A 27,117-nucleotide genomic window follows, 5' to 3' on the forward strand; every position below is an offset into this window, starting at 1 on the left:
ATACACCCCTGATAATATAGTTCTGTATATTATTTTGCATTTCTGTCAAAGGATCCTTCTAAAAATTACATACTGCACCTTTAAAAAAAATGCAATAAATATGCAAATGATGTTATTTCTGTCACTTCCTGGTGGAATGAATTCATTACTACACTTATAAAAAAACAAATACAAAATCTGTTATGCATATGTTTACATGATATGTACTATTTAATTTGTATTTTTTTCCCCATATTTAGCAATATTCACAATATTCTTTTTCACAAATAATAAATGATTATACTTTTATCATTCAAATCTATTTTTACAGTATACGTACAGCATATTGGTTACTAAAAGTTTTTTTTTTGCATAAATATTTTATAATTTAATAATTTCTATCAAATCAATATGGCAAAGCAACTGTTTCGTGTATTCACAGAGAGAGAAAATAAGGCAGGAATACCCGGATGTACAGTTCTAACGCACCTCCCCCTCCACACGCTCGGTTTGCTCTTTCCCTCCCTCTTTCTCTCTTCACCACCAACTCAACCCACTGCCTCTTCCCCCTCCGCTGCGCACCTCCAGAAGCCACTGCAGTGAGCCCGTCATCCGTCGACTGAAACACCGACAACCAAATAGCAGCGACTCGCCATAACGCTCGTCGACTCCGGTCCGAAAAACGCCCTGCCACAACCGCGCGGAGTCCACCAGGCCCAGCTGATTCCGTGAGTTTCTGCACAAGGCGAAGACGACCCGACCGACAAAATGGTAAGGAGCTAACTACCGTCAAACCAGTGCAAACATGTCCGAGATACTTCCGCAAGCATGTTGCGCTTCGCATCGATCCCGCGTTTAAATGCGTTTTCTGGTGCCGTGACCCCGCTGGAAATGCGCTTGCGGTGTCGTGATCGAAGCTGTTGTTGATAAAACGGAGCTATGGCTGTCAGTGTGGCCCACGTTCAGGCTGTGTACGCTATGAACGGAGAAAACAACGCGTAGATTTGAAAGATTTTAGTTTCATAAACGATCAGTGATATGTTGTATCAGTTGAACACTGTAATGGCGCGGCAGGGAAATATTGTATCGCAGCTTCATTGTAACGGAGGCTCGATCGATGCCGCTGTCAAGTTGATCGAGAGCTTGTTAGCCTGTAAAATAGATCCGTTGACAACTTGAATCGACTTGACATCGACTCTGCTGGCCTATCAACTACATAAATGTGCTTTTTCTTGAAAATCGTCACTATAATACAAGCATCTTGTTTACGTGGTCTTCTGTCAATTATAGCGTCCACAGGGTTGAGTTTGTGTCATTGGTGACTTGAGAGAGGAAGGCATGTGTTTATGTCAAATTTATGCTGAGACAACTCGGTAGAAATCATACAGTGAGCTGTGCTCGTGAATAACTTGGAGATTTCAGGCAGTTAAAATAGAAATTTAGAGTGTTCATAAAAAATAAACACAATGATATTAGTGATTATACCATGGGGCTGTTGAATGGTTGAGAAATGTTCCACAGGTGTGCTTTATTTTTCGATAAACGCACACCTGACGTCAAATTTCTTAAAATAAACCCCAGAGCAATGTCTTGACAATAACTGTGGTATAATTGACATCCGGTCAATAGTTCAATGCGCACTACCACCTTGGGTGTGCATTATTTTCGAATAATTTAATGGCTCGTCGTCAATTATTCCCCACCTATGTCAATATTGTATGTGGGGACGATAGGTGATTTCTCAGTATGTAGTAGTTGCTCTGTGTGTTGATCTGAGAAAAAGGACAACAAAATATTACGACAGGAGTCACGACTCCTAAAATTTCATCCAATCGGACGCTCTCTAAAATGAGAATGTGCTATGCTTAATTCGTACTAGCTATAGCAGCAAATCCAGATGGCTGTGACATAAACAAAACCACATTAGATATTTTTAAAAGCCCCGTGCATCCTTTGATATTACGCCATCGCTTTCTCCTGTATATGTCCGTGTGGGAAAGAAAATACAAAAACAAACTGGTAAAGCTATTTAAAGTGACTTAAGTTCACCATAGTATCTTAAAGGGATAGTGGAGCTAAAATATGGACAATCGCTTTCATTCATACTGCATCCTTTTTACGAGTTTTTAAGGACCTTGCTGTACGTAACATTTGACCGTGAAAGACATGCTGTTTGCACGTTCTTCAGAGAATAGAAAAGTATGCATACTTGGGATGCACAGCATAACAGGGAATTCCAGGGAATCCTAGTTGCCTTCACAGACCCAGTTTTAGCATTGCCCTGGACTACAGGCGCCCGCCTTTACTGATTTTAAATGTATCGTAATTGACCAGATGTAAACTGTGTCTAAAAAATCTAGGCCCACACCTGAGACCTCCATTAAGAGATAGCAATGTGCATTTAGCAAGTTACTTTACTGTGCATAATGCATGTGTGATGTTATGAAACCCTCTTACTTTTAAGGCCTCCCATCTAACAAACTGGTATGTAATGCCCACTTGCTGTATTTTAACAATCCAACTATATCCTGGTACATGAAGCTAAGTGCCCTGCATTTAAGTTGAATGTGCATTTGCATAGTGTTTCACATTGGCTTAATTTTAGTCTATTCTGAAAGGTGGTTATTGAAGCATTTCTTTCATCAGGAAGTGCAAAATATTTTCTCTGTTGTGTAGAAGTCGTGGAGGTAACGCTGCCACAACATGCCAGCCGGCACTTTGATGTCTTGCTTTTAGATAAGGCCACTGAAGGAACCCCCCAGATTGGACACTGGAGTGCTGGAGAAGAAAGTGATGTCATAAAATGTACAACATAGTTTCATTTTAGCCAATAAGCAGTTGAGATCCTTGCGGGTTACTTGTTCACTGTCAAGACCATATAACTGGATAAAGTAACCTTAAACCTTAAATCCAGTTTAAGCTAATTTGCTGTCTCTGTAACGCTGATGTCAAAATAGCACAAAGCTACCAACTGTTGTAGTCTGTGTTTGTAGATGCACTGGAGTGTCCTAACTAATTTTAGAGTTACAATGGCTGTGTCTGAATGCAGTAAATTAGGTAAAGTTAATTAGAGCCCTTAGTGAGAAGCATTTGAACCGGTGTGACTGAGGTCACTCACATGTCCCGTTCTGGTTTAGTCTTCTTTCACGATGTGTACACCCAAAATACTCCTGTACACTTCGTCTGCACCAAAGGGGTGCTTTAGTTTGCTTGCTAAAGAAGATGTTAAGTAGATAAATTAGAGCACTTATCTCATTTTAAAATGTTAAAGGAAATTATTTAAGCCCCTTTCACACCGAGATTACAGAAAATACATGAAAAATGTGTCTGGAATTCATTCGGGGTTCGTTCGATTTTGGGTCAGGTCCCGTAATGACACGATTGCTCAAGTACTCGAACGTGGCATCGATGATTGATCACGAAAACGATGATCGTGTGGGTTTATTTATTTATTTATTGTGGATATGGCGGCATTTGGATGTCTGGTTAGCATTACACGCGCATGTGGTAGTAAAGACTGGGTCTGAAGATTCGTGTTTGACGTCGTGTCGAGCTACGCAGGCCGGCGTATGACATCAGTAACGTTATCATGCATGATTTAGAAACAAACAGATAATTCAGGAACCCGCCGATCCGCGCAATTCGCGGCAGACTGCCAGCCCGCGAAGCCGGCCACAACTTATATCACTGAGGCATTATGGTTTAAAAGGATGCTGTGATTTTTAGTAATACAGTCAGTCAGGTGCAAAATGTACAGCGCCGTCAAAAGTTCAATGGGTTATCATCTCATATTTAAATATCAATTGTGAAGAGATACCAGAGAGCCATACGAGCATTAACATTACATCTTGACTGAGGTAAGAGGATGACACGACACAGCTAAACGCTAAAATGATAGCAAAAGACTTAAAGCTGCTTAATGTTATGAAGCTTGAGCTTTGACTGGACGTGTTTAAAAGTGCGTCGTTTATGATGCACATCCACAAAGGGAGTTAAACTTTTTTTAAGATAACTTAGTTGAAAACTTAGTTGAAGTCTTGCATTTAATGCAGATAGATGCACGTTGTACATTTATGTTGTATAAAGGCTTAATATTATGCAGAGTGCGTCATATAGAAAGAGCTTCGGTTTTTGTTTATTAACCCTTAAGTTTCACTTCATCACGCAGCTTTTCCTGTTAGAGGTTTCTGTTAACAACATTTAATTCATTAAAAATCTAGTATGTGTTCATTGTTCTGTCATAGTTTCTTCAAATTAAGTTTTATTTGAGTGTTTTTAATAAAAATATTTTCATTTTCACCATGACGTGTACGCCCCGCCCCTTTGATTGCCCCGCCCCCAGTTAATCGAGTACTCGTTCTTCAGACCTATGGATTAATCGAAAAGAAAAAATGACATAAATGCACATCCCTAGTAAAAGGGGTTTAAAGCTAGAAGTATATTCCTCGATTTTGCACATACGTGAAGGTCTGCGTAAAGTGCGTGTAAAGACCGTAATCAAAATAGTATGCGCGCATTGTATGCGCACCGCCAGATTTTTGTGACCGTGCATAGTATGTATGCGTAGAAGAATGTAGTATGTAGCCCAGGAGATGCGTTGCATTCTGTTGCAATGCACATGCGTCATACATCTGTGTACACATGTATGAGGCTTATATACTATGCTTTGCAAGACTGTGTGTTCTTAAAAAACAGACTATACTTTAAGCTTTAATCACAATAGAAGTGATTTTACCCTGGACGCTCTAAACAAAGATGAGTAATATTTAATAGATGCCCCGGTTTATTTGCATTCTTAACATTTTTGTTTATTGTCAATAAAATGTAGTCTATTTTTAATTATTAGATACACTTTTCACCCACCATCTTGCAAAGATATATATTTAAGCTTGTCACATTTCATTCTGGTTTCTTCTGGTGGTGTGCTTTAGCTCCTCTGAATTCAACCAAATGCCGCACACTACAGAAGGTTTTAAAACCAAGCAAGTGTGATCAGTCATTGTTAAGTGAGATGATTCTTTTTATCATGACATACTTCATTTTTCTTACTGTGTCTATTGCTTTCTTTGTCTCCTGCTATTTCTGAATGTCCCAGTGTGATGGAATTGGGTTGGTGGTGGAATGGCCTGATTTCTGTAGTGCATTTCCTCTTTTAACTTATAATTAAATAATAATGTCAGGGTGGTGGTTTGTACTGCACAATGGTAGAAAGGTATTAAGTTAACCGATGGAGATTTTGCCAGATCGGCTATGGTGCCAAACTGCTTTATGTTATTTACATTTCGTAGCAATGAAGCATGACGTAATGCAAAAACACAGTGGGCTGTGTCTCAAACAGGTCAAGACAAGGAACAGCGTGAAACATAATTGAGTTGTTTATGGTCGTCAAGCAGTTTTGTGTCATGTGTAAATTCATATACATCTGCTCTATATTTGTCACCCTGCTGCTTTCTATATCCATACCAGTCATGTTGAATGACTCCTAGTGTTAACTTTCATCATTAAGGTTTGTCCTCTTTCAGTATGCTTGGTATTAAGATTGACAGTGGATTATGTATTGTGAGTGTTTACATCATTTGGCGCTTGTTGTCTGACACTGGTGTCCGCCTCCGTAGCACTGTCAACGCACTCTTTACATCTGATTAGCTATTTAGCTCAGACGTGTTAAGTGCTAGCGTGGTGACTGTGAGGACCATTTTACTTCACGTCTCTACTGACACCTGAGTGTCATTACGTGGCAGTGCATAAAGGTCTGGCTTTACTAAATTTGCACACACAAAACTTCTTCAAAATTTAAAGGTACCGTAAAATGTAAAACTGCCAATGACATGGTAATGACCTTTCATGAGCCTCAAATGCGATCGTTTCCTTCTGCATGCAAAAGACAACGAGAAAACAGGCCAATCTCAACATAACACCGACTTTTTACATCATGATGTACGCCCCAACATTACATTTAGTACAATGTTGTTACAATGCTAAAAACAAAGTTGTGACTGCTGAGTAGGCGCTATATGCTAATTAATGCTAGGGCAGGGGTCACCAACGTGGTGCCCGCGGGCACAGGGTAGCCTGCGCAGAGTCTGTGAGGTGCCCGCCAAAGCACATTCTATTAATAGTCTCAACTGTAATATTTATTCATTACATATTTTTTTATATTAGCTTGGCTTGGTTTACGTATGTTAAAATTTTAAACAATACTAAAACATATAAACAAGTCAAAAAAATAAACAAGTAAAACAAAAAAGTTTTAAGTAGACTATATCAAAAAGTAGCCCTCCAGATTGTTTTATCCATTGTGGTAGCCCTTGCTCATAAAAAGGTTGGAGACCCCTGTGCTAGGGTTTAGGCTGAAGTTTTACTGGTGACATCACAGTTATGTTTTGCAGGACCATACTAAAAAAAACACAAACTTACCACATTCATTAACAATTTCCAAATAATTGATACTGATACAGGGTTAAAACATAAGATCTGCTTACACACACACACAGAGCTACTGAAGAAGCTGCTCTGTGAAACAGCCAATCAGAGCCGAGCTCAACATTATTATTCATGACCCTTTCAAATAAGGTAATAATAGACCATTTCATTCTAAAGGCAAATATTAGGGTTGTAAATGGACATATAAAACCGTCTCTGAATGATTTCTACACTTAATAAAGCCACATACCTTCTATGTAGATATTAGGGATGTAACGGTATTATAAATTTCGTGGTATTGCGGTAGAAGATTTTCCCGGTACCACCGTGGTCACATGATCAGTAAAACGTTAGGTCTTCCGGGCAACACGTGTAGTTTTTTTCCGGTCAAGTAAAGCGAGTGGAGGGACGCGGGAACTACAATTCCCATAATCCCATGCGTGCTACTCTGACGCCTCCTCTCTACAAGCGGTAATGGCGGAAGCAAAAGAAACACGGACTTTAAATCTGATGTGTCGAAAAAGTTCGCGTTCGCTGTGACAAGAAACGAGGAAGGACAAAATGTGATGGACATTCAAAAAACGAGTGAGTAAATCCGTGAATGAGCAGAGTGTGTATGCCGTTTTTCAATTAGAAGGTTGCAGCCTCCTTAGATCGCATATGCAGGCTGCATCCGTCATTAAACGCCTGGTGTATTTAAGTTAACTGAGTATTATTCGCAAGTCATATGCGTGTTACAATAATATATGATTAAATAAGAATAATAGTCAACTTAAAAAATGTTAATATTTTGAAATAAGACGGTCTTCATTACGTATGCAGCCTACAAATGCGACCCATAGAGGCTGCAGACTTCCGATTTGGAAACGCGCCCCTGTATTAAGTGAGCTGACCTCAGCTCTAAGTCCAGCTACAATAAGTAAGCAATTTTCATTTTTTACTGGGTTGCTTTTGTTTTCAGGAATTGACCCATCTTAAAACCCATCATCTTTTCTTGATTCTACAATCACAACCGTTGCTTTAATAGGAGTACCAAGCATTAGCATTAATATTAATAATAATAAAAACTAGGTCAATTGAGGGAGTCACTCAATTCTTAAAACCTGACTGATTGGGAGTTGTTTAAAGTCGACAAACTAAAATGAAACTTAATTTTTCTGTCCTTTTTATGAAAATTGTAAACACTTCACTACACTTTGTACATTGTAATGTTCAGTCTTGTTTAATAAACACTTATGGGAGTTTTTCCAAGTCTTCATTTGTTTTTTTTTCTTCCTGCAAATGTTTCAATAATTACCGTACCGCGGGCATCATACCGAAATACTACCGTACCGTGAATTTTTGATACCGTTACATCCCTAGTAGATATCAGAGAACAATTTAACAAATTATTTCAATGCATTCTTTGGCCCCTTTAAAACTTGTCCTTTATTTCACATTCACCCATATATGAATTTCTGCTTCTGAAGTGAAGCAATACTTTTGGTAAAGAAAACGCTTAATATGTTGAGCATTTTTAGTGATCGATACATCGCGCATCCATAGCAATGTACCATTCAGCGCATGGCAGGACGCTGATAGCATCAAATTTCATTGGTTCTTGCGTGGCTTGTAAAGAACACATCTATGTTGCTATTGAAGTTGTAAACGTGACACCATATTGGCATTTATTGCCCCATATGGAAAAAAATATATTTTTTCAAACATAATTTTTATATATTTAAAAAAAAGACAAAAAATATATGTACTGAAATATATTTTTTCAACACAATATATTTTTGGCCATATAAAATAATAAAAAATAAGATTTTCTTTTTTAAAAGCATTTATATTCATGTTGCATTGGGTTACAAACCTGTAAAAACAGGTTTGAAATATAATTTCATATTTCATTTATAGTACATTTTATGCTTAAATTTTCGACAAACTTTTATATTTTGGCCAGGGAAAATACATATTTTTGCCATATGGGTTGTAAAATTTGAAATAAATGATATATATGTTAATATATATAAAGATTCAAATTCAAAAATAGATTTAAGCTTTTCTTTCTACAAAATTTGCATATATTTAAAACATATGTTTGGCAAAATAATTTTTTTTTTGTCATATGGGGGCCACTACATTTTCCCCACTGTCTATATTTTTACCAGTGATAATTTTCCTTGTATTAATTTGGACTTCTTCTTTGTCTTACAGGGAAATGAGGCGAGTTATCCCTTGGAGATGTGCTCACACTGTAAGTACATGGGCTCCTGTGCCATCATACCTGCTATTGTGAATTCACCAATGGGAGCGATGAAGTTTTTCTAAAAGACAGAAGAATTTTTTAACACTGTTAAAATTTGTTTTAGAGTTTATAGAAAAATAATTTTTATAAACCTGCTATAGAAAAAAATTGGTTTCTCAAATGTCCTCTAAGACATCTCTAAGGGCTGATAAGTGTCATAGAAGGGACCTACATTTTTTATACGCAAAAATCTAGTTTGTCAAACCAGTCCAAAGTTTTAGTGTTCCTGTCCCTTTAAACGCCCAGTGTTGGGACGTGAGGGAGAGGGTATCCCCTGGATCAGAGGGGCACACTTAAGGTTTGGAGGGGGGCCAGCACCGGTTCACTCAGACTAGACTGGCTGGTGTAAAGTTGTTAGTAAAAACGAAGGCTATAAATGCCTCCAGTTGGTAAAGGTCAGTGTCAGGGCTGCCTGGTTTATTTTAGGAGTGTAGGGGGGTGGAAGCGATACTTCAGTTTATGTGGTTTAATTCATTTCTGGTTCGTGTTGCTAGTATTCTGAAAATTTTGCATGCTGTGGACAGTCAGTCCAATTATATTTGCATGCACATAATATTTGTTCTTCTGCAGCTGCATAGGACTACATTGCCCAGAGTCCCCTTTACTGGTGATGTTTCTAATTCAACATAACCTGTTTTCTGTGATCATGAGAAGACCAGTTTTGAGTCAAGCTGGACCTTTCTTGTTGATATGATGCTTATTAAGGATGTAGCTATATGCATGTGCCCCGAGGCTGAGACTAAGCAAGAATATGAATATTAAATTGTGCAAAATCTAAAATTCAAAATCATTTATATTTTTTCATATATGTAGAAGGTCTTGCCCCAAAATGCTGTTTTTTTATTTCGCAGGGTAAAAAATCATGTATGCTCCTTTCTTTGTCTCAGGAGTCAATACAGTAATTCAATACAGAGTACTGTAACAGGGTGATAATGTGTGTGTTGGTGTAAAACTGAGCCACCTGTTGGTCAGATGGATGCTTAGCAACCACAAGGACACCATAATCCCACAGCAATTAACAGCTGTGGTAATGGAGCACTTTGATGACATCATCCAAAAAGCATTCATTCATGTGCACCCTTTGAGCATAGAAATCTGGCAACAAAATATGCTAGGGTTGGATCTCCCCTACAGACATGACACCAAACACATTCATTGATTGGTGCAATGTGTTTTTGTTTTAATGCGTGCCACCACCACCAGCTTTTTTAAAGTGCAGTGTCAAATTGTATGTCTAAATTTGAAAAAAGTTGGACCCCTGTCCTATATTCTCCATTCAGAGCACTTAATATATGTAAATGCCACCTTAGAAATGCTTTAAAGGGATAGTTCATCAAAAATGAAAATTCTGCCACAAATTTCTTACTCTCATGTTGTTACAAACCTGTATATATGTTGGACATATTGGACCTTAACAGTTTCAGTTACAGTTTCAAAGGGCTATAATGGCGCATTTCCATTGCATATTACCCCACGGTTTGGTTTGGGTCAGGTCTGTTCACCTCACTTTGGCTTGGTTAGCTTTTCCATCAAGTTTAGTATAACTTCAGAGTGGGAGGGATTATAGGCGTGTCGTTATATTTACGCTGCCTACTGCTGTGACATCATACAAGTGAGAGCGTCGTTTTACATTCCCATACATTTATTTATTTCTCAGTCCACCACAAAATTAAAATTGACCACCATAAATAAATGTTTGCACATCGTGTTTATCACTACCTCTGTATCACGACCGTTTCTGTACAAACACCCGTGGCGTCAGTCGACGCACTCCACTGAGCCTCATTAAAGTTGCATTTAAGCATAATGCGGACGTGCACATCGTGAATGTGCTGCCAGAAACTGCAAGTCTGGAAAAAACTGTTATGGTGTCCCTGATTCTCAACCTGTGGATGTTTTCATCGCTAAAAGGGAGTTTGGGAACTTTTAGCAGAACACAGATGACAACATGTTTGCTCGAGACAGCGCAAGCTAGCACAGGTAAAGCTAATCTACATTATAGAGATGATTCTGGTAGTAACGATTCTCTCAGACCAATCAGTGATCTACAGTGTTTTCACGTCACGTTTGGTATCAGGTCAGGTCGCTTGGAACCCCAGCCGAGGTGGTACGAAAAAAAGTATCGGTACTATGTACTGCACCCAATTGAAAAGTTCCTAAAAGTAAGCTGACCCGACCCAAACTAAACCAAACCGTGGGGTATTATGCAATGGAAAAGTATTATAAATAATCCCAACCGCGGCATAAGTGTCTTATCTAGCTAAACGATCGTAATTTTTGGGGAAAAAATATACAAAATGTACTTTTAAACCACAACTTCTTATCTTGCACTAGCCACGTGACGTGCCAGTGTGACCTTACGTATTATGTAATCACGTTGAAAGGTCACGCATGACGCATACATGCGAAATTACAGTCTGAGACAATAATATCTAGTGGACAGAGTAGAACTCGCTGAAGGTGAAAACTATGGTAATGCATGACTGTAAGTGGGCGGGGCTTTATCAATGTGACCTCACATTGATAAGAGAATCAAAACGGCATGTCTAATGAGACTGCTTCGGTTTAATGGGGATTAAAAAACAAGGAGCGGCTGAATTTTTTTTATCGTAGGGTGGTTGTGTTCACACACTGCCAACACACATTTATGTCCAAACACCTTGTAAAAGTGGATTTTGCATAAAATCGAGAGAGAATGGTTACATCATCAATGGTTACAAGGTTGCCTGATCAGGTAGCCTCAAAATAGCACAGCGGAAATCAGCCTACGTTTTATTCTTATCTTTCTTTATGTGCCTCTTACGAACGATATTGTTGTATGCTGGAAAGATATTTCGCATACTGGTACTGTGATCTTCAGGTTTACCAATCAAGCTTTGTTATTTTTGTTTTTGTATTGAAGCAATCCAGCACATACAGAGATGAAGTTTATGTAAAATGTTCATTGATTGCATACCTCTCTTGTAGACTGCAGTACAGACAACTTAACTTTGAGGCATGCATATTACATTTTTATTAAAATTGAAGCTTTTAATAATAGTACTGGGCGATTTGTATTTTAATTTGATTAATTGTGCAGAGCTGACTGCCCTCAGCCTGCGGATAACTGGCGGTGTGTACCACGTGCCTATCCCAATGAGATTAGATTATTTAGTCGTCCACACAGCACGACACTTTGCTGTAGTTCAACAGTGTCTCTCTGAACGATGATCATGACGACCAGAGAGGAGAAACCGGGTGAGGGTTTTGACTTTTTGATGGGATGTACAAAGGGTTTGCATTAAATATGGATTATGACATATACGTTCCTCGTGTGTATGTGAACGCCCAGCATGGTGGATCACCATTTTGAGAGTAAACTAGCAGGGATGGTGGCTGTTGGAGGGAAATCCAATCAAACAAGAAATATTCAAGAATGTTTGTTTGTTTGTATTTTAGTACTTCTGTGGAAATAATTGTTGTCCGTGTTTCTTTCTCTCTGTTTCAGTTGATGCTGATGAGATTAAAAGACTAGGAAAGAGGTTTAAGAAACTTGACCTGGATAACTCGGGGTCTCTCAGCGTGGAGGAGTTCATGTCTCTACCGGAGTTGCAGCAGAACCCGTTGGTCCAACGAGTCATCGATATATTCGACACGGATGGAAACGGGGAAGTGGACTTTAAAGGTCTCAGAAATTTTTAAACATTTTAAAATTAAGCTTTCTTTCGGGCAAAATTCATAATGCATTGTGATAAGCTTGACGAAATAATATTTTACCCACTATTTGTATGCCTTACAGTTTTATACCTCAAAAGGCAGCTGCCTATATACGCAGTAGAGGACAAGGCAACATACAAGGTTTTGAAACGGAGCCGTAGGGATAACATTTAACTGCCTCATGGAGAAGTTTATTGCAGATTTGTGGAAGCACAAGCTGTACTGCTCCAGAACTCTGGAGTCATGGGGTCTTGCCAACTTCATAGATGCGCCGTGTACTTTTAGAGTTTAGATACATCAACATAAATTCGCTGCTAACCCTTATGTTTATCCTATTATCTTCAGAGTTCATCGAGGGCGTCTCGCAGTTCAGCGTCAAGGGCGACAAAGAGCAGAAACTTCGCTTTGAGTATCTTTCAATCTTCAGTCATTATTAGGATTTGCCATAGTCTCAATCTTACAGCCGATTGGTCCATTAGTGAAAGTTCAGAGGTGACGTGCAGATTCGACACTTGTTGTAGACGGCCTATAAAAGCAGCAGTGGTCGCTTTCAGGCTAAACATGGAATGAAAACTGTTCCTTAACCAAATTTGGGCTATAGCATGAAATCATCTTTCTGGCATTCGTCATTTGTTTCTGCAGTTGCGTTCAGGATTTATGACATGGATAAGGACGGTTACATATCCAACGGTGAGCTGTTCCAAGTGCTAAAGATGATGGTGGGGAACAACCTGAAGGACACTCAGCTGCAGCAGATCGTCGATAAAACCATCATCAACGCAGACAAGGATGGAGATGGAAGGATATCCTTCGAGGAATTCTGTGCTGTGAGTTACTCCATTTCCATATTCCTTTTGCATTTTATTCTGAGCTGGATTTAATTTTGGGATTTAGCAAAGTTCACCCAGTAAAATCCGGAGTCCTTTTATGGCTCTTTTACAAAGTCTTAATTTTGTTTTAGGAGTCAACAAGGTTTGATTTTTTTTTTTATCGCATTAAGTTTAATATATTTTACGTTATTACAGCACCTCTTTTACCCAGTTTACCTCAGATACTCTGTTCTAGCTCAGCTCTCATTAGTTGCAAGAAGCGATTTTTTTCAAAATTCACAAAAAAAGAAAAACAAACAAATGCGAATTAGGTGCATTTCCATCAAGTTGTTAGAACGAATGAATGTGGTATTGGTAACCCAGTAACCAACAGTAAATAAAACAAGGCACGCTTAGAAAATAGAGACAGGACTGCATTTAGTTATGATTTGGCAAGTTATAAATTTACTAGCAGTGCAGCTTGTAATTGCCAAACTGAATGCGGTGCACAGAAGAAGTAATGCAGAATTTTTGATGCAGGCGCTAGCAGCAAGGGCATTGCAATGACGTTGAGCTCCATATATGGGTGATTCTCACGAAAACTTGGTTTTAAAAATGTCAAGCATGAAAATGTAAAAATTGCTTAAACTTACTTTTTTTCCCACCAGACATTGAAAAACAAAGTCTTGAGTAAATGGGAACATTAATTTAAAAACTTTTACTTATCATTTAACACTTTTTGTAACATAATTTAAAAAATTTGTCCTAAAAAATCTCATTACCGCAACAGTCAGAAAACATCAACACTGACATATTTTCAAAATGACATGACAAACCTGAAAGAACATAATTTGGAGATTCTGCACATGCATTTAAAATCAAAGTATTATGCTTCTATTAATTAAATTAACATTTAATAAGCATCTGTTGCGGTAATGATAATCAAAATGTCGTGTAAGCATTCTGACAAGACAATATTTCAAATTAACTGTAAAAAAATGATCTTACCTGGTAGCCATCTTGAAGTAACTGGTCCATGTGCTTGGTCACTCAAAATCAAACTTTATTAAAATTCTGTATGTGTGCTTAAACTGTTCTCAAAAAGTGTTGCGGAGGATGAGAACATCAGGCATGGACACATCATTTCCCTAATTTTTCATTATTATTATACATGAATATTCAGTAAATATTTTTTCTGTCATCTAAAGTAGTCTAGCAAAACATCCATTTATTTTTTTTCTTAATATTTTTTGTTAATTTGATTAAATTACAACATAACGCATGTTCAAACATGGCCGGACACATTGCGGTAATGAGAATTTCAGCAGAAAATTAGATAAAATTTACAATTATAAATTCTTATGTTGAAATCACACATTGTGCAAGGTAGAACACAGTATTGTGTTAATTCTGATGCCTTTAAATGTTACTATATTACACATTTTAAAGCTAAAATCATTAGTGCCGTGGTGTTTCAATGGTTTCGTGAGAATCACCCATATGGCAAAGACAACATCAGCTGATACAGCTTAAACGATCTGTCACCTGGGTTTAATGTTCGCTGTGTCAGAATTAATTTGGCAAATGCATTTCCATCTCCCATTATTTGCATTTACTCTTTTTTTTGAATAATTCCAAAACCACCTCAAGCGAGTGTAAAACATTTTTGTAAATTACCGGATTTTTATTATTTGGTGTTTCCGTCACTTGTTTCTCATGTGATACTTCAAAATTAGGGCTGTCAAAATTAATGCGTTAATAACGCATTGAGACAAATTTATTTTAACAACACTAATTTTATTAATGTGCGATTAATGCAACGCGCAATTTCTGTTTGACCCTAGGCCTAGCACGTTGTTGGATAAATTGAGCCTTAGATAGTAAATAGTCATCAAACGTCTAAAATGATCTTTATTTGTACGATTTCTGAGTGGTGCATCGTCCTAAATGCTTAACTAATACAAATGATTTGTGTCCATCCACTTGCGCATCTGAGATTTTGGTTTCGGTTTTAAAACATGCCGGAATTAGAAAATAAAGTGCAGGACTTGTTATAATTTTTAGATGTTTAAAGTTTTTAAGAGACAAAGTTTGGGACCTGATTAATGTTTAAAGAGATATTAAGAGCAAGGAGACTCAAAAACGATCTTCCTCGTGCTGATCTTAAGCATGCACACACGCGCATGACCCCGATATGTGCAACATAGACAGAATAACAGTTTTAACTATATCTTTTTTGACAAGAATTTACACAGATATAATTTGTTATGTCTCAAGTAAATGTTTGATTAACTGTTGTGGAGAAATATCTGATGTGTAACATTATATTAGATCTGCATTACAGTAAAGCTGTCTGCCTCAATGTCAGTTAAACAATAAAAGAAAGAAAAAAGTTTAACATGTATAGATATTCGTTTTGACTGTGTGTGCCAAATCTATTAGTTTTACCTGTGATTTTAAGGTATGAATGCCTTGATTTTGTTTTTGAATCTTTATAAAATCTTTAACTGGATTTTTTTCCAAAATCATTTTGCTAACTTTTTCGCTAATAATAAACATATATTAAGCATAAAGCATCCATATTTGTTTATGTTGATTAAAGTATTAAAAACTTGAAAAGTGTTAAATTAAGGTAAATATAGAACAGATTAAAATGTGTGATTAAGTTTAATCACGAGTTAACTGATGACAATTATGTGATTGATCTAGATGAAATATTTTAATCGAAATGAAAATAAAATTAGTGTGATGGAAACCAAGCTATTGTGACATTTGACTTTCCATCAAGTTTGTTGAAGTTAGAGAAAATATATTTGACCCTGGACCGCAAAACCAGTCATAAGTCGCATGGGTATATTTGTAGCAATACATTGTTTGGGTCAAATTTTTCTATTTTTTTATGCCAAAAATCATTAGGATATTAAGTAAAGATCATGATCCATGAAGATATTTTGTACCTTTTCTACTGTAAATATATAAAAAATTTATTTATCATAAGTAATATTTGATGGTAAGGACTTCATTTGGACAACTTTAAAGGCGATTTTCTTAATATTTATTTATTTATTTGCACCCCCAGATTCCAGATTTTAAATAGTTGCATCTTGGATAAATATTGTCCTGTCCTAACAAACCATACATCAATGGAAAGCTTATTTATTCAGATGATTGTATAAATCTTAATTTAAAAAATGGCTGGTTTTGTGGTCCAGGGTCACATATATTAGCCTGGCTCCGCCCTCCTATGTGCTTCCGCTTAATTTTCATTTCGCTTCAGTACTACGTCTGGGACTGCTGTGTAGAGTTTCATTTTCTCCTGCAAAAATCTGCAGGTCCAATCAGCGAACAGAGGGGGGTGGCTAAGAACGATGACGTTGAGGTTGTGTGTCAGTTTGAGTTGTAGTTCAGTAATGGCAGCGGAGAAAGACGTGAGAAAAGCTATTCGATCCGTTGTTGCAAATTGCCGAATATACAGAAGTTAAAGCCGGAGAAAGAACAATGTTTGCTAAGTTTTGTTAGTCTGAGTATTCGGACTTGTTGTTTCCAGCCGGTTTCGGCGATAGATGTACGTCACGACCACGCGTTAGCGATCGCCTATTGCAGATCCTGATTGACTCTGGGCAGATCCAATAGTTTTAAATTTCAACAGAGGACCCTCCTTAACGGAAGTAACGCTTTGTAATGGAGCGTGGCCAGACTTTCTGTACACATGAAATTAATGTACGAGAGTCTGGTTGGACCAGGCTACACGTATATCCCTTTGGAGTGGATTTTGAGTTTTGCAAATTGGCAGATCTTTTTATGCTAAACAGCAACGTTACACTTTAAATACAGTTTCAAATATTTAAAAAAAATCAAAATAGGACCCCTTTAAATTGGTCATTTTAAACTGCAATGTGAGATTTGCCTCTCTATCTTTCTCTGTTTAAACGTAAAATTGCAAGTTAAATTATTGTAAAGCATTATTATAAGTTTAACATTGCGATTCAGGGAATGGTAAGGTAATCAGTTAAAGGAAAATACCACCGTTTTTCAATATTTTACTATGTTCTTACCTCAACCATTTAATACATACCTATCTTTTTTCAATGCATGCTCTTCATTTTTGTACAGCGCGTCGTGAATATGTTAGCATTTAGCCTAGCCCTATTCATTTCTTTGGCTCCAAACAGGAATGAATTTAGAAGCCACCAAACACTTCCATGTTTTCCCTATTTAAAGCAACACCAAAGAGTTTTTTTACCTTAAAATTACATTTCCTAAAAAGTTTCAGTGGTTCATCCACTGAAAACAGGGTGAACGGTACTTTCACATTCGCTTTGCAGCCCTCTGTCGGCCAAAACCGCACTAAAGAAGTTTCCAACCGTCGGGTAGTGGTCCTGTAGTTCGAGTGAAAACTACAAAAACTTGCTTTACGGCAGACCTACAATCCAATCAGAGCCAGCTATGCTGCAGTATTTACAACAGTGGTAATGGACAATTACGCTTCTAACCTGTAGGGGGAGCAAAGAGCAAAAACTCTTTAGTGTTGCTTTAAAGACAGTTATGGCGCTTTTCCATTGCGTGGTACCCCACGGCATGGTTTGGTTTGGGTCGGGTCAGCTCACCTCACTTTGGCGTGGTTAGCTTTTCCATTGAGTTTAGTATCACTTCGCAGTGGGAGGAATTATAGGCGTGTCGTTATATTTGCGCTGCATACGGCTGTGACATCATACAAGAGAGAGCGTCCTTGTACATTCCCAAACATTTATTTATTTATCAGTCCGCCACAAAATTAAAATTGGCCACCACAAATACGTAGATGTTTACTTTGAACATTGCGTTTATAACTACCTCTGTCTCACATGACAGTTTCTGTTCAAACACCCGTGGCGTCAGTCAACAGCTCCGCTGAGCCTCAATGAAGTTGCATTAAAGCATAAATAATACTGACGTGCACGTCGCGAATGTGCCGCCACAAAATTAAAATTGGCCACCACAAATAGAAGTTTACTTTGCACATCGCGTTTATAACTACCTCTGTCTCACATAACAGTTTCTGTTCAAACACCCGTGGCGTCTGTCGACGGCGCTCCGCTGAGCCTCAATGAAGTTGCATTAAAGCATAAATAATACTGACGTTGCACAAACTGCAAGTCTGGAAAAAACTTTTATGTGTTCCTGATTCACAACCTGTGGATGTTTTTAATCGCTAAAAGGGTGTTTGGAAACTTAAAACAGAGCACAGATGACAACATGTTTGCTGGAGACAGCGCAAGCTAGCAGCAAGCTTAAGCTAAAGCTAATATTTTACATAATAGGATGACGGCGCCGATGACGATTCTCTCAGACCAATCAGTGAACTACAGTGTTTACGCGTCACGTTTGGTATCAGCTCGGGTCGCTTGGAACCCCAACCGAGGTGGTACGAAAAAAAGTATCGGGTACTACGAAGTGATCCCAATGGAAAAGCTCCCAAAAGTGAGCTGACCCGACCCAGGCTGGGCCGGGCCGTGGGGTGCTATGCAATGGAAAAGCGCCATTACATGAGTAAGTATGGGGGCACAAAATAAACTTTTTTTTGGAGCCATAGGAATGAGTGGGGCTGGGCTAAATGCTAACACATTCACGAAGCGCTTTTCAAGGATTAAAAGTGCATGCATTGAAGGAGGATAGGCATGTATTAATTTGTCTAAGTTGAGGTGAGAACATAGTAAAATGTTGAACAACGGTGGTGTTTTCCTTTAAGTTTTATTAGCCAAAAAGTTACGATTGCAGCTATAAGCTGAATTTTGGACGTCTCCCTTCTCGGTTTATAAAATGCCCTAATATTTTCCCCTTCGGTTTGCAGGTTGTCGGCGGCTTAGACATTCACAAAAAGATGGTGGTGGACGTGTGAGGAGACAGAAGGCTCGCTTCACTGAACATCCTCATTCACTTCTCCATTTCTGAGAATCAGCTCCGCTAACACGCTTTCTCTCTCTGTCTCTCTCTCTCTCTCTCTGTCTCTCTCTTTTAATGGAAGTATTTCTCTGAATGATGCCTCTGTTCCCTGTTTATACTCCCTGAGCCTTGTAACGCCTGCCATTCTAAGTGTTATAGAGCATGAGATTCTTCTATCCAAATTCTCGGGTATTTAAGGACAGTTAGAGAGATGACTTCTCTGTCCATCACCGAGCGATTCAGTTTGGTGGAGAAGGAAGAGAGGAGTGTGTGTGTGTTTGTGTGTATGCGTTATCATTTGTGTGATTGTGTATGTAAGTGTACATTTGTTTTTGTTTCAGTTAGGGGGGATTTTTTTGTATTTATTTTGGTCCTGTCTTTTTTAAAGATGATCTCCAGGTAATATGTGTATATGACCTGACACACTTGATCTCAGTGCAACACGCTTCAAGCATGAAGTGCCAATCACGACGTGTATGTGAGATTTAACAAAAGCTGAATATTTAAATGGCTGATTTATATTGAAAAATACACATCAACACAAGTCTATTAAAAGGCTTTTTCCACATGTTTTACGCAAACATTATTTTGATTTGCTTCATATGTCTTGGAAAATGCAAATTTCAAATTTTCTATGGAGAATGCTGTGTATGTATGTATGTATAAGTGTGTTGTTAATATTGTCAGGGAGTTCAATTGAAGTCTTTTGCTTTCTGATATATTAGACTAGAAAAAGAGCAAATATATTCAAAGTCGTGCACATATATGGTTTACTTTTAAGATGGGTGTGTTATTGTTTGTGTAGGGGGGTGTTGGACAGGGCGGTTGGGGGGGAGATAAAATCACACCACGTTACTATAGGATGGATCCGTGCCATCTGTCAATTTCTCAACTTTTATGCGTATTCTGAATTTATCACATTTTAACACAGCGAGAAAATAATATTATTTTACCTCTCAACCTTAAAGTCACATATATATACAACATCACAATAACACCCGATTTGAAAATCTACTGCGGGCAGCATTGTAAAGATCTTAGTAGCTCATATTTGTATATTAGGGATTGATGGACAGATTGTGTGTTTTGTGGGTTCGGGTGTTTTTTTAAGCTTTAAATCGAGCATGTCATCGAGTTTAATCGACAAGTGATCACAAAGTAGGCAAAACGAGGTTTAAAATACCTGAGCGTCCAGAGTCTCTTTCCCTTCATCATTTCAAAGGTTGATTCAAACAGTGTGATTTGATCGTTTCATAAAAGGGAGACCGAACTAAACGCCGTCGACATGGATTAATAAACTTCGCGGCGTTTTGCCACGCGCGCTATTTGCTTTACGTGTGATTCTTCCCGCGCGATCAGGCGTTTGGCGCCAACTGCTGCACGGTGACGCTCTTTAATGTCTTTCCCAAAGACCCTCGTGGTCTTGTGATGTGCTTGCATGATACAGGAGGGTTCTCGCCCTCTTTTCTTTCTGTTGTGCATGTAGATCTGGTTTTCGGGGAAAGAGATTATCTTGTTTACATATGAATCGTACTATTGAGATATTATATAATCTGAATGACAGTTACATACACGTATATGGACGTTGCCAAACCTTTTGGTAAATGCTTAAACATGGAAATGATTTTAAAGCGAGTTTCTTCACTACATTTATCTATTATTATTAATATTATTATGAAAGAAAAATAATAAAAATAAATGTGTGGGTTATTCTTGGATTGGTGTCGGTCACTCCCAGCGAAGCTCAGTTTTTTTCCTCTGATTAATCTGATATTGTTAAAAAGAGGGAGTTTTTTTATTATTTTCTCTTTCATTTTCCTTTATGATTTCATTATTTTGTACAGGATAATGTGTTAGTGCTCTCTGTTTTGTATTGCTTTAGCTGGGCAGTCAGACAGCCATCTAACTTAGGTGTGGTGTCGATGGGAGAGCGTGTTGGGAAGTGAAAATGTTTCGCTTTTATGTTTTTTTTTTTGTTTGTTTCTTCGTTTCTCTGCATGCTGCGTTATATGCTGTGGGATTCATTGAAATGTCATTCATGAAAATGAGAAATAAATAATATTTGAGACTTGTAAAACCATATAGTCTGTGTGATGATTACACTAGGGTTGCCATGTTCATTCCCAAAACGCACCAAAGCAACATGTACATAGCTAAACTATTATGCATTAAACACAAATTGTTAAGGAAAACCACTGTATAGTAGTACTCAAACACAGTGTTTAACCCTCATCAGCCCTTATTTTCCTGTATACGTTAGAGTTCCTTGGGGGTAAAAATGACCCCAGAAATTCAAAGAGTGATAAAAAATAGATACATTTTTAATGATACAATTAATGTATCTTTTTTTGTTCACTTCCCATCTATCACACTTTTGTACCTGTTTTCCACTCAGTTCCTCAACTACACCATTAGCTTACCTTTAAAATATTAATTTTGTAATTTTTTTACATAAATTATGATCTAAATTTGATTAAAATTGTTTTTAGATATTGATCTAGATGTTATGTGTTGAATTCCGCCATTTGGTGTTTAGAAAAAAAACAAAAGAATTACAGTTTAGGAAATAAATCCCTTCGACCAGCAAATGCCCATAGAGACCCATTCATTTTACTGGATGTGGCCAACTGCTCAACATCAGAGATATATTTTGTGAATCTATGTTTATATAAACATTAGAAATGACATTATAAATAGTAGAATTTTTTGTAGTTTTTGATGCATTTTGAAATGTATGTTTTTGCCACAGAAATTTGACTGAACGTGTGTGTGTGTGTGTGTGTGTGTGTGTGTGTGTGTGTGTGTGTGTGTGTGTGTGTGTGTGTGTGTGAGCATTTTACGTCTTTGTTTTTCCCAAATTCTGTAAAAAAATTGTGTGTGTGAGATTGAGCATGTCTTTTCTATATTGCATTTGTGCTCTAGTACCAGGCCTACCTTTCTGTGTTAACAATTTCAGATTTATTCTGGATGCATTGATTTTTTTTGACAAATAAGAAAAAATATGTATTTTTGCATTTCCCATTCATTTCAATTGGGGTCATTTTTACCCCCAAAGGGCCTCTTTTGGTAAATTTTTTTTACACCTCTTCAGAACGACCGAATCAAGCCCAGTTTTTTTATGAATCTTGACAGATAATCTGGAAAAGTCACAAAATCTTATTCCACTGAGATGAAGGGAACCATGTTTTTAAACTAAAGAAAAGTGGCTTGGGGTAAGATTGACCCCAAGGGAGGGTTAAAAAATAATGTTTACCTTAAAGTCCCCGTAAACAGGAAATCGCGATCAACTTCCAAATTAGTGAATTGCATCCGAAAGTTAAGGCAGCTGACTTGTTGCCTTGTTACCTCAAGAGGCAATAACTTCGGAGGCAGTGTTTGGAAACCCATTCGGACAGCTTTCATAGGCAGCGCAACAACATTCTTTGAAATATAAACAAAGAGCGCCTTTGTGTTACCTAATCAAATTTATCAAAAACTGTACATTTTAGAAATCCAATCAAAAATTGTAATAAGTGAAAATATAACTTACTTTACACTAAAACACTCCACTTTCATGCAGCTTTTTTGTCCGCCATTTCATATTTTTAAACTCGACCAGGCTCAACCAATCACATGCTCCTGCCCAAGCCATCTACCTGACGTCATTAGAGAATAATCACCTCAGCTGAGTGGAAGAACATTTTCAGATATTGAGATTAAGTTTATGAGGGCACATGATTTATTTTTAAATAATGACCCACACAAATAAATTATAAGAACATTGCAATATACTATTAAAAAAGAAGAATTTTCCATTTTGATTTCATGGGGACTAAAACTGACTGATCAACAAAATCGTTCCACCTTTAATCCTGCGGCCTTGGCAACACGAGATTTCTCATGCCTGTTTATAGAAGTTCAACATCGGTAATATTAGTTATTAACCGCTAGATGTCAGTAATACACAGCAGATGAACAAACACAAAAGCATGTTAAAACTTGATGCTGGTAAATGGAATGTAAGGTAAACTGCATTTAAATGCTCAAAATGACTAAAAAACTAGAACACACCCGCACTGACTGTCATTGTTTGGCTATTAAACTGGTAATAATCAACAACATATTGTCAAACAAAATTGTAACTTCGTTTGGTGACGCTAGAAGGGAGAAGTGACGTCACATCAACGCTATGAACAAAAGTGTCCTGGATGATAATGTTAAATATGTCATCTTGAAGAAGGGCAATTTTAATAGACCTGTTGTTTTTAAAATCCTCGGGGAAATTTTGTAGAAAACCTTAAACACACAGAATTAGGAATATTCGCCCATTTGTTATGTTTTCCCAGAAAATTGCTAATTGTACATTATACATTGCAGTTGGTTTCCTGGAAATGCCCGAGTAAATTAAATATTTTTTCCGACCTCCTACTCTTTACTCTCGTCTTCTTACCGACCTGAGACAGTTTTTTTATATAATGAAAGCTTTAAAACAAATTTCAGAATAAAGTTAATTTAGTCACTGTATGCCTGCACTTGAGATTCCCAGATTATTCAGATAAAATACGAAGTGGACAGAATTTTTACCTTCCACATTTAACCTATACTTTACATTGTTTTTACATGAAAATGCTAACATTGTGAAAAGTGTGAATTGAAATTTCAAATGAAGAAACTATCATTTCTAATTGTATAATTTTTTATAATTTTATTAATTAATTATTGTATTTATTTTGATAGAAAATAATTTTTAAAGAATGGTCATCATCTTCAGATTTACAACCTCTCTAATAAAAAAAAAGGACCAAGTGGTCATTGTAGTGGTAACACAGAAATTATGCCGAATTAGGTCTTTTTTTTTCCAGATTGACACACTTAAATGGTAAAAATGGATCCAAGCTGTCACATGGGCAGTACCCTTTAAAAAGGTCCTAATATGTACCATTTAGATAAAGATATTATGTACCTCTGATGTACTAATATTAACTCTTTATGTGCAAATGTATGCTTGGTTTGAAGCGTATAGTGCTCCAGTGACAGCTTGGGTCAATTTTTTGGCATCATATGGCAATCTCCAAGTTTCCGGAAATTTTTTAGAAAGCTTAACTCTTTCATGACCTATACATCTATCTTCTAAATAATCAATTTTGTATTGGTAAACTGGGTCTGTGTGCCCTGATTTCCAGTCACATCTAAATCCCCAGTGTTAAATTAAAATCAACATTTTCTGAGGTTCTTTGGAAATTTGTAAAATGATGTATTTACTGTGTTTTGATGGTTGAATGACCAGCATCCCAGTACAAAAGATTCAAAACGCACAAACGTTCATCCCTCACAGCCTCGTTTTGGAATCAACATGGCGGCAGGCTGAATAAAGTGTATTGTTTTGAAAGGCATCATAAGTGAGTGATAAAATCTCCTAATGTAATATAGGCCGTAATTTAATTTTGCATTTACATTTCAACTAAAAGTTAGGCATGCGATTTTGGACCAGAATTGTCATTTTAAGCATTTTACAATTGTAAGCCAAGGACAAATTTGCAGCGGTAACCATGAGACATTTTCCAACACGTCATTTTTTTCCTTCGCAGTAACTGAGTCCTGCATGAGATCTTTCATTCAAGAACAAAACCCTATCAGTCACCATCAGGTGAAGTACAACAGACAAATTAGAGCATCTATCAATTACAGTTCTCCCGCACACACACAGTTATTTCCCACACACATGCAAACAAACCAGAAGACACATTGATTCGCGTCCAGAATCCGTGCCCTGGTGGGCACAATAGTCAATAGTCTTGGCCTCAAAGGTTGGCATTTCTCAGGCACCACGTCTGGGACACCGGGCGATATTTTGTATCGGTGTCTGTACTGATTGGGAAGGAGAATAATTGATGAAAGTGAGTGAATCGGAGTAAAGCAGAGAGGAGAGAGGGTTCACCTGGAGTTCAGGTGTATTCTCAGGTGACTTTATTTCTGTATGCAGGCTGCTGATAAGCATGTTTATCGAGCAGACAAAGGACAGTGAGGATACTGTTGCTTCAGTTTAAACCTGCTCGCCGTCTCCATGTTCTGGTGACGGATCACCAGACCGCTTCTAAATAGAGCCACAAAATGCATTACGTTACATTTACGCATTTGGCAGACGCTTTTATCCAAAGCAACAGCATGTGTGTTCCCTGGGTTCAAACCCATGACCGTTTGTGCTGATAAATTTCCACAATCATGCCTGAATTAAAATATATTACTCTTTCTGCGAAATCCAGGCTAAAGTCTCATAATCAAATGATGATATCGGGAGCATTAAAAGGGCCATGGCATAAAAATCTTGACTTTTTTTCATGTTTAAGTGCTATGATTGGGTCCCCAGTGCTTCTATCAACCTAGAAAATGTGATCAACCCAGTAACTTAGTTTTGGTAAACCATTCTCAAGCACATGAAAAAATAGGTTGTAGAAATTTGGCTCTCCTTATGATGTCATAAGGAGCTCTTATTATAATAATACCACCCCTTAATCTGCACTATCCAACCACAGCACTGACATTTAGTGCAGAGAAAAGCACAATTGAGTTTTAATTGCAAATAAACACCATCTTTGTGATCAGTGTTTGAATTTCATCAGCTCATTTGCATTTTAAAAGACACACCCAAAACGGCACATTTTTGCACACACCTACAAAGTGGCAATTTTAACATGTTATAATAAATTATTTATATGGTATTTTGAACTAAAACTTCCCATATGTATTCTGGGGACACCAAAGATTTATTTGACATTTTAAAAAAAGTCTCGTGCCATGGCCCCTTTAAAGTTTGATTTCCCAGACGACTCTGGACCGGATGCGCGCCAAAGTCAGCAGTTCCGGCCTGTTGTCTGGGTTCACTTGTTGATTTCAATCTTTGAAATGACTCGATTCAATATTAAAGATATAAAGGTTATAGGATGATTTTATGGCATCTAGCACATTTATTTTTAAGTATTTTTGAGTGTAACAGCAGTCACGTGAACCCAATGTGTGTATTTGTTAGGATAAGTGTTTAATGAAGCAGACCTTTGCCATTAGCCATGTAATCCCCGGGTCAACCCCATATCAAAACAGCCACTAATCTCTGCATGTACTACATGAAGAATCTTCTATTCATGCTGTCCTCATCAGAGTTCAAACAACACACAGTCCACGTAAGTGCCTGGACGCTCGACTGCCCGTGTGAAACCTCATCCCCAGGCCGCCGGGGTTTTCGTAGTTCTGCGTGCTAGCTACAGTTACACACCGGCAGGCTGATAACAAGACTCGACTTTCAGAAGCGCTCAGGTGTGCGCAGGTGTCCGCAAGACAGGTGTCAGAGAGCTAATGAGAAAGAAACTGCCAGACTGAGAAGCCTTATACACCTGTTTGGTTGAGTTTTAAAGGGACAGTTCACTCAAAAATTTAAATTCTGTCATCATTTACTCACTCTCATGTTGCTAGAAACCTGGATAAATGTCTTTGTTCTGATGAACACGAAAGAAGATATTTTGAGAAATTTTTGTAACCAAACCGTTCATGAGCCCCATTCACTTCCATAGTATTATTTTTTCCTACAATGGAGGTGAATGGGTATTAACTACACTTTTTTTTGAAAATATGCTAATTTTCCAGCTCCGAAAATAGTTCTCTACTATTGGAAGTAACCAAAGGGACTATTTTCATGGCACTGCGTAATATCATTTGGCCTGCTGCAGCCATGTTACGGCAGCAAAGCCCTTGATTATTATGCCAGAATGAGAGTATAGTTCCTAACCATATCTGCCTAGAAAATCACACCTTTTAATTTTCCGTCTGTCTTACTACAAGATGTAAATACAGAAGGGTCAAGTTTTAAATAGGAAAAATATTGAAATTATTTGGTTATTTTTTAGCACGATGCTAATGGTCTAATCAGATTCGGTGGATTATGCTGAGCTGTGCTAAAAGTGCTAGCACCAGACCCGGAGATCAGGTGAATGGATTCCAAAACGGTAAAAAATCAAATGTTTATCT

The 27,117-nt window shown here is 37.6% G+C and overlaps 1 protein-coding gene across 1 annotated transcript; it reads left to right on the forward strand.

The window, feature by feature from the left end:
- Positions 1 to 468: 468 nt before the first annotated feature.
- On the forward strand, positions 469 to 21,196 carry ppp3r1b (protein phosphatase 3 (formerly 2B), regulatory s1ubunit B, alpha isoform, b). The gene is made up of 6 exons (XM_055204471.2): positions 469 to 750; positions 8,602 to 8,641; positions 12,180 to 12,356; positions 12,734 to 12,793; positions 13,031 to 13,215; positions 19,028 to 21,196. The coding sequence occupies exons 1-6, from the start codon at positions 748 to 750 to the stop codon at positions 19,073 to 19,075; spliced, it is 513 nt and encodes a 170-aa protein (XP_055060446.1). The 5' UTR covers positions 469 to 747; the 3' UTR covers positions 19,076 to 21,196.
- The last annotated feature ends 5,921 nt before the right edge of the window (positions 21,197 to 27,117 follow it).

This window comes from Misgurnus anguillicaudatus, chromosome 3, assembly GCF_027580225.2.
Source record: "Misgurnus anguillicaudatus chromosome 3, ASM2758022v2, whole genome shotgun sequence".
NCBI lineage: Eukaryota > Metazoa > Chordata > Actinopteri > Cypriniformes > Cobitidae > Misgurnus > Misgurnus anguillicaudatus.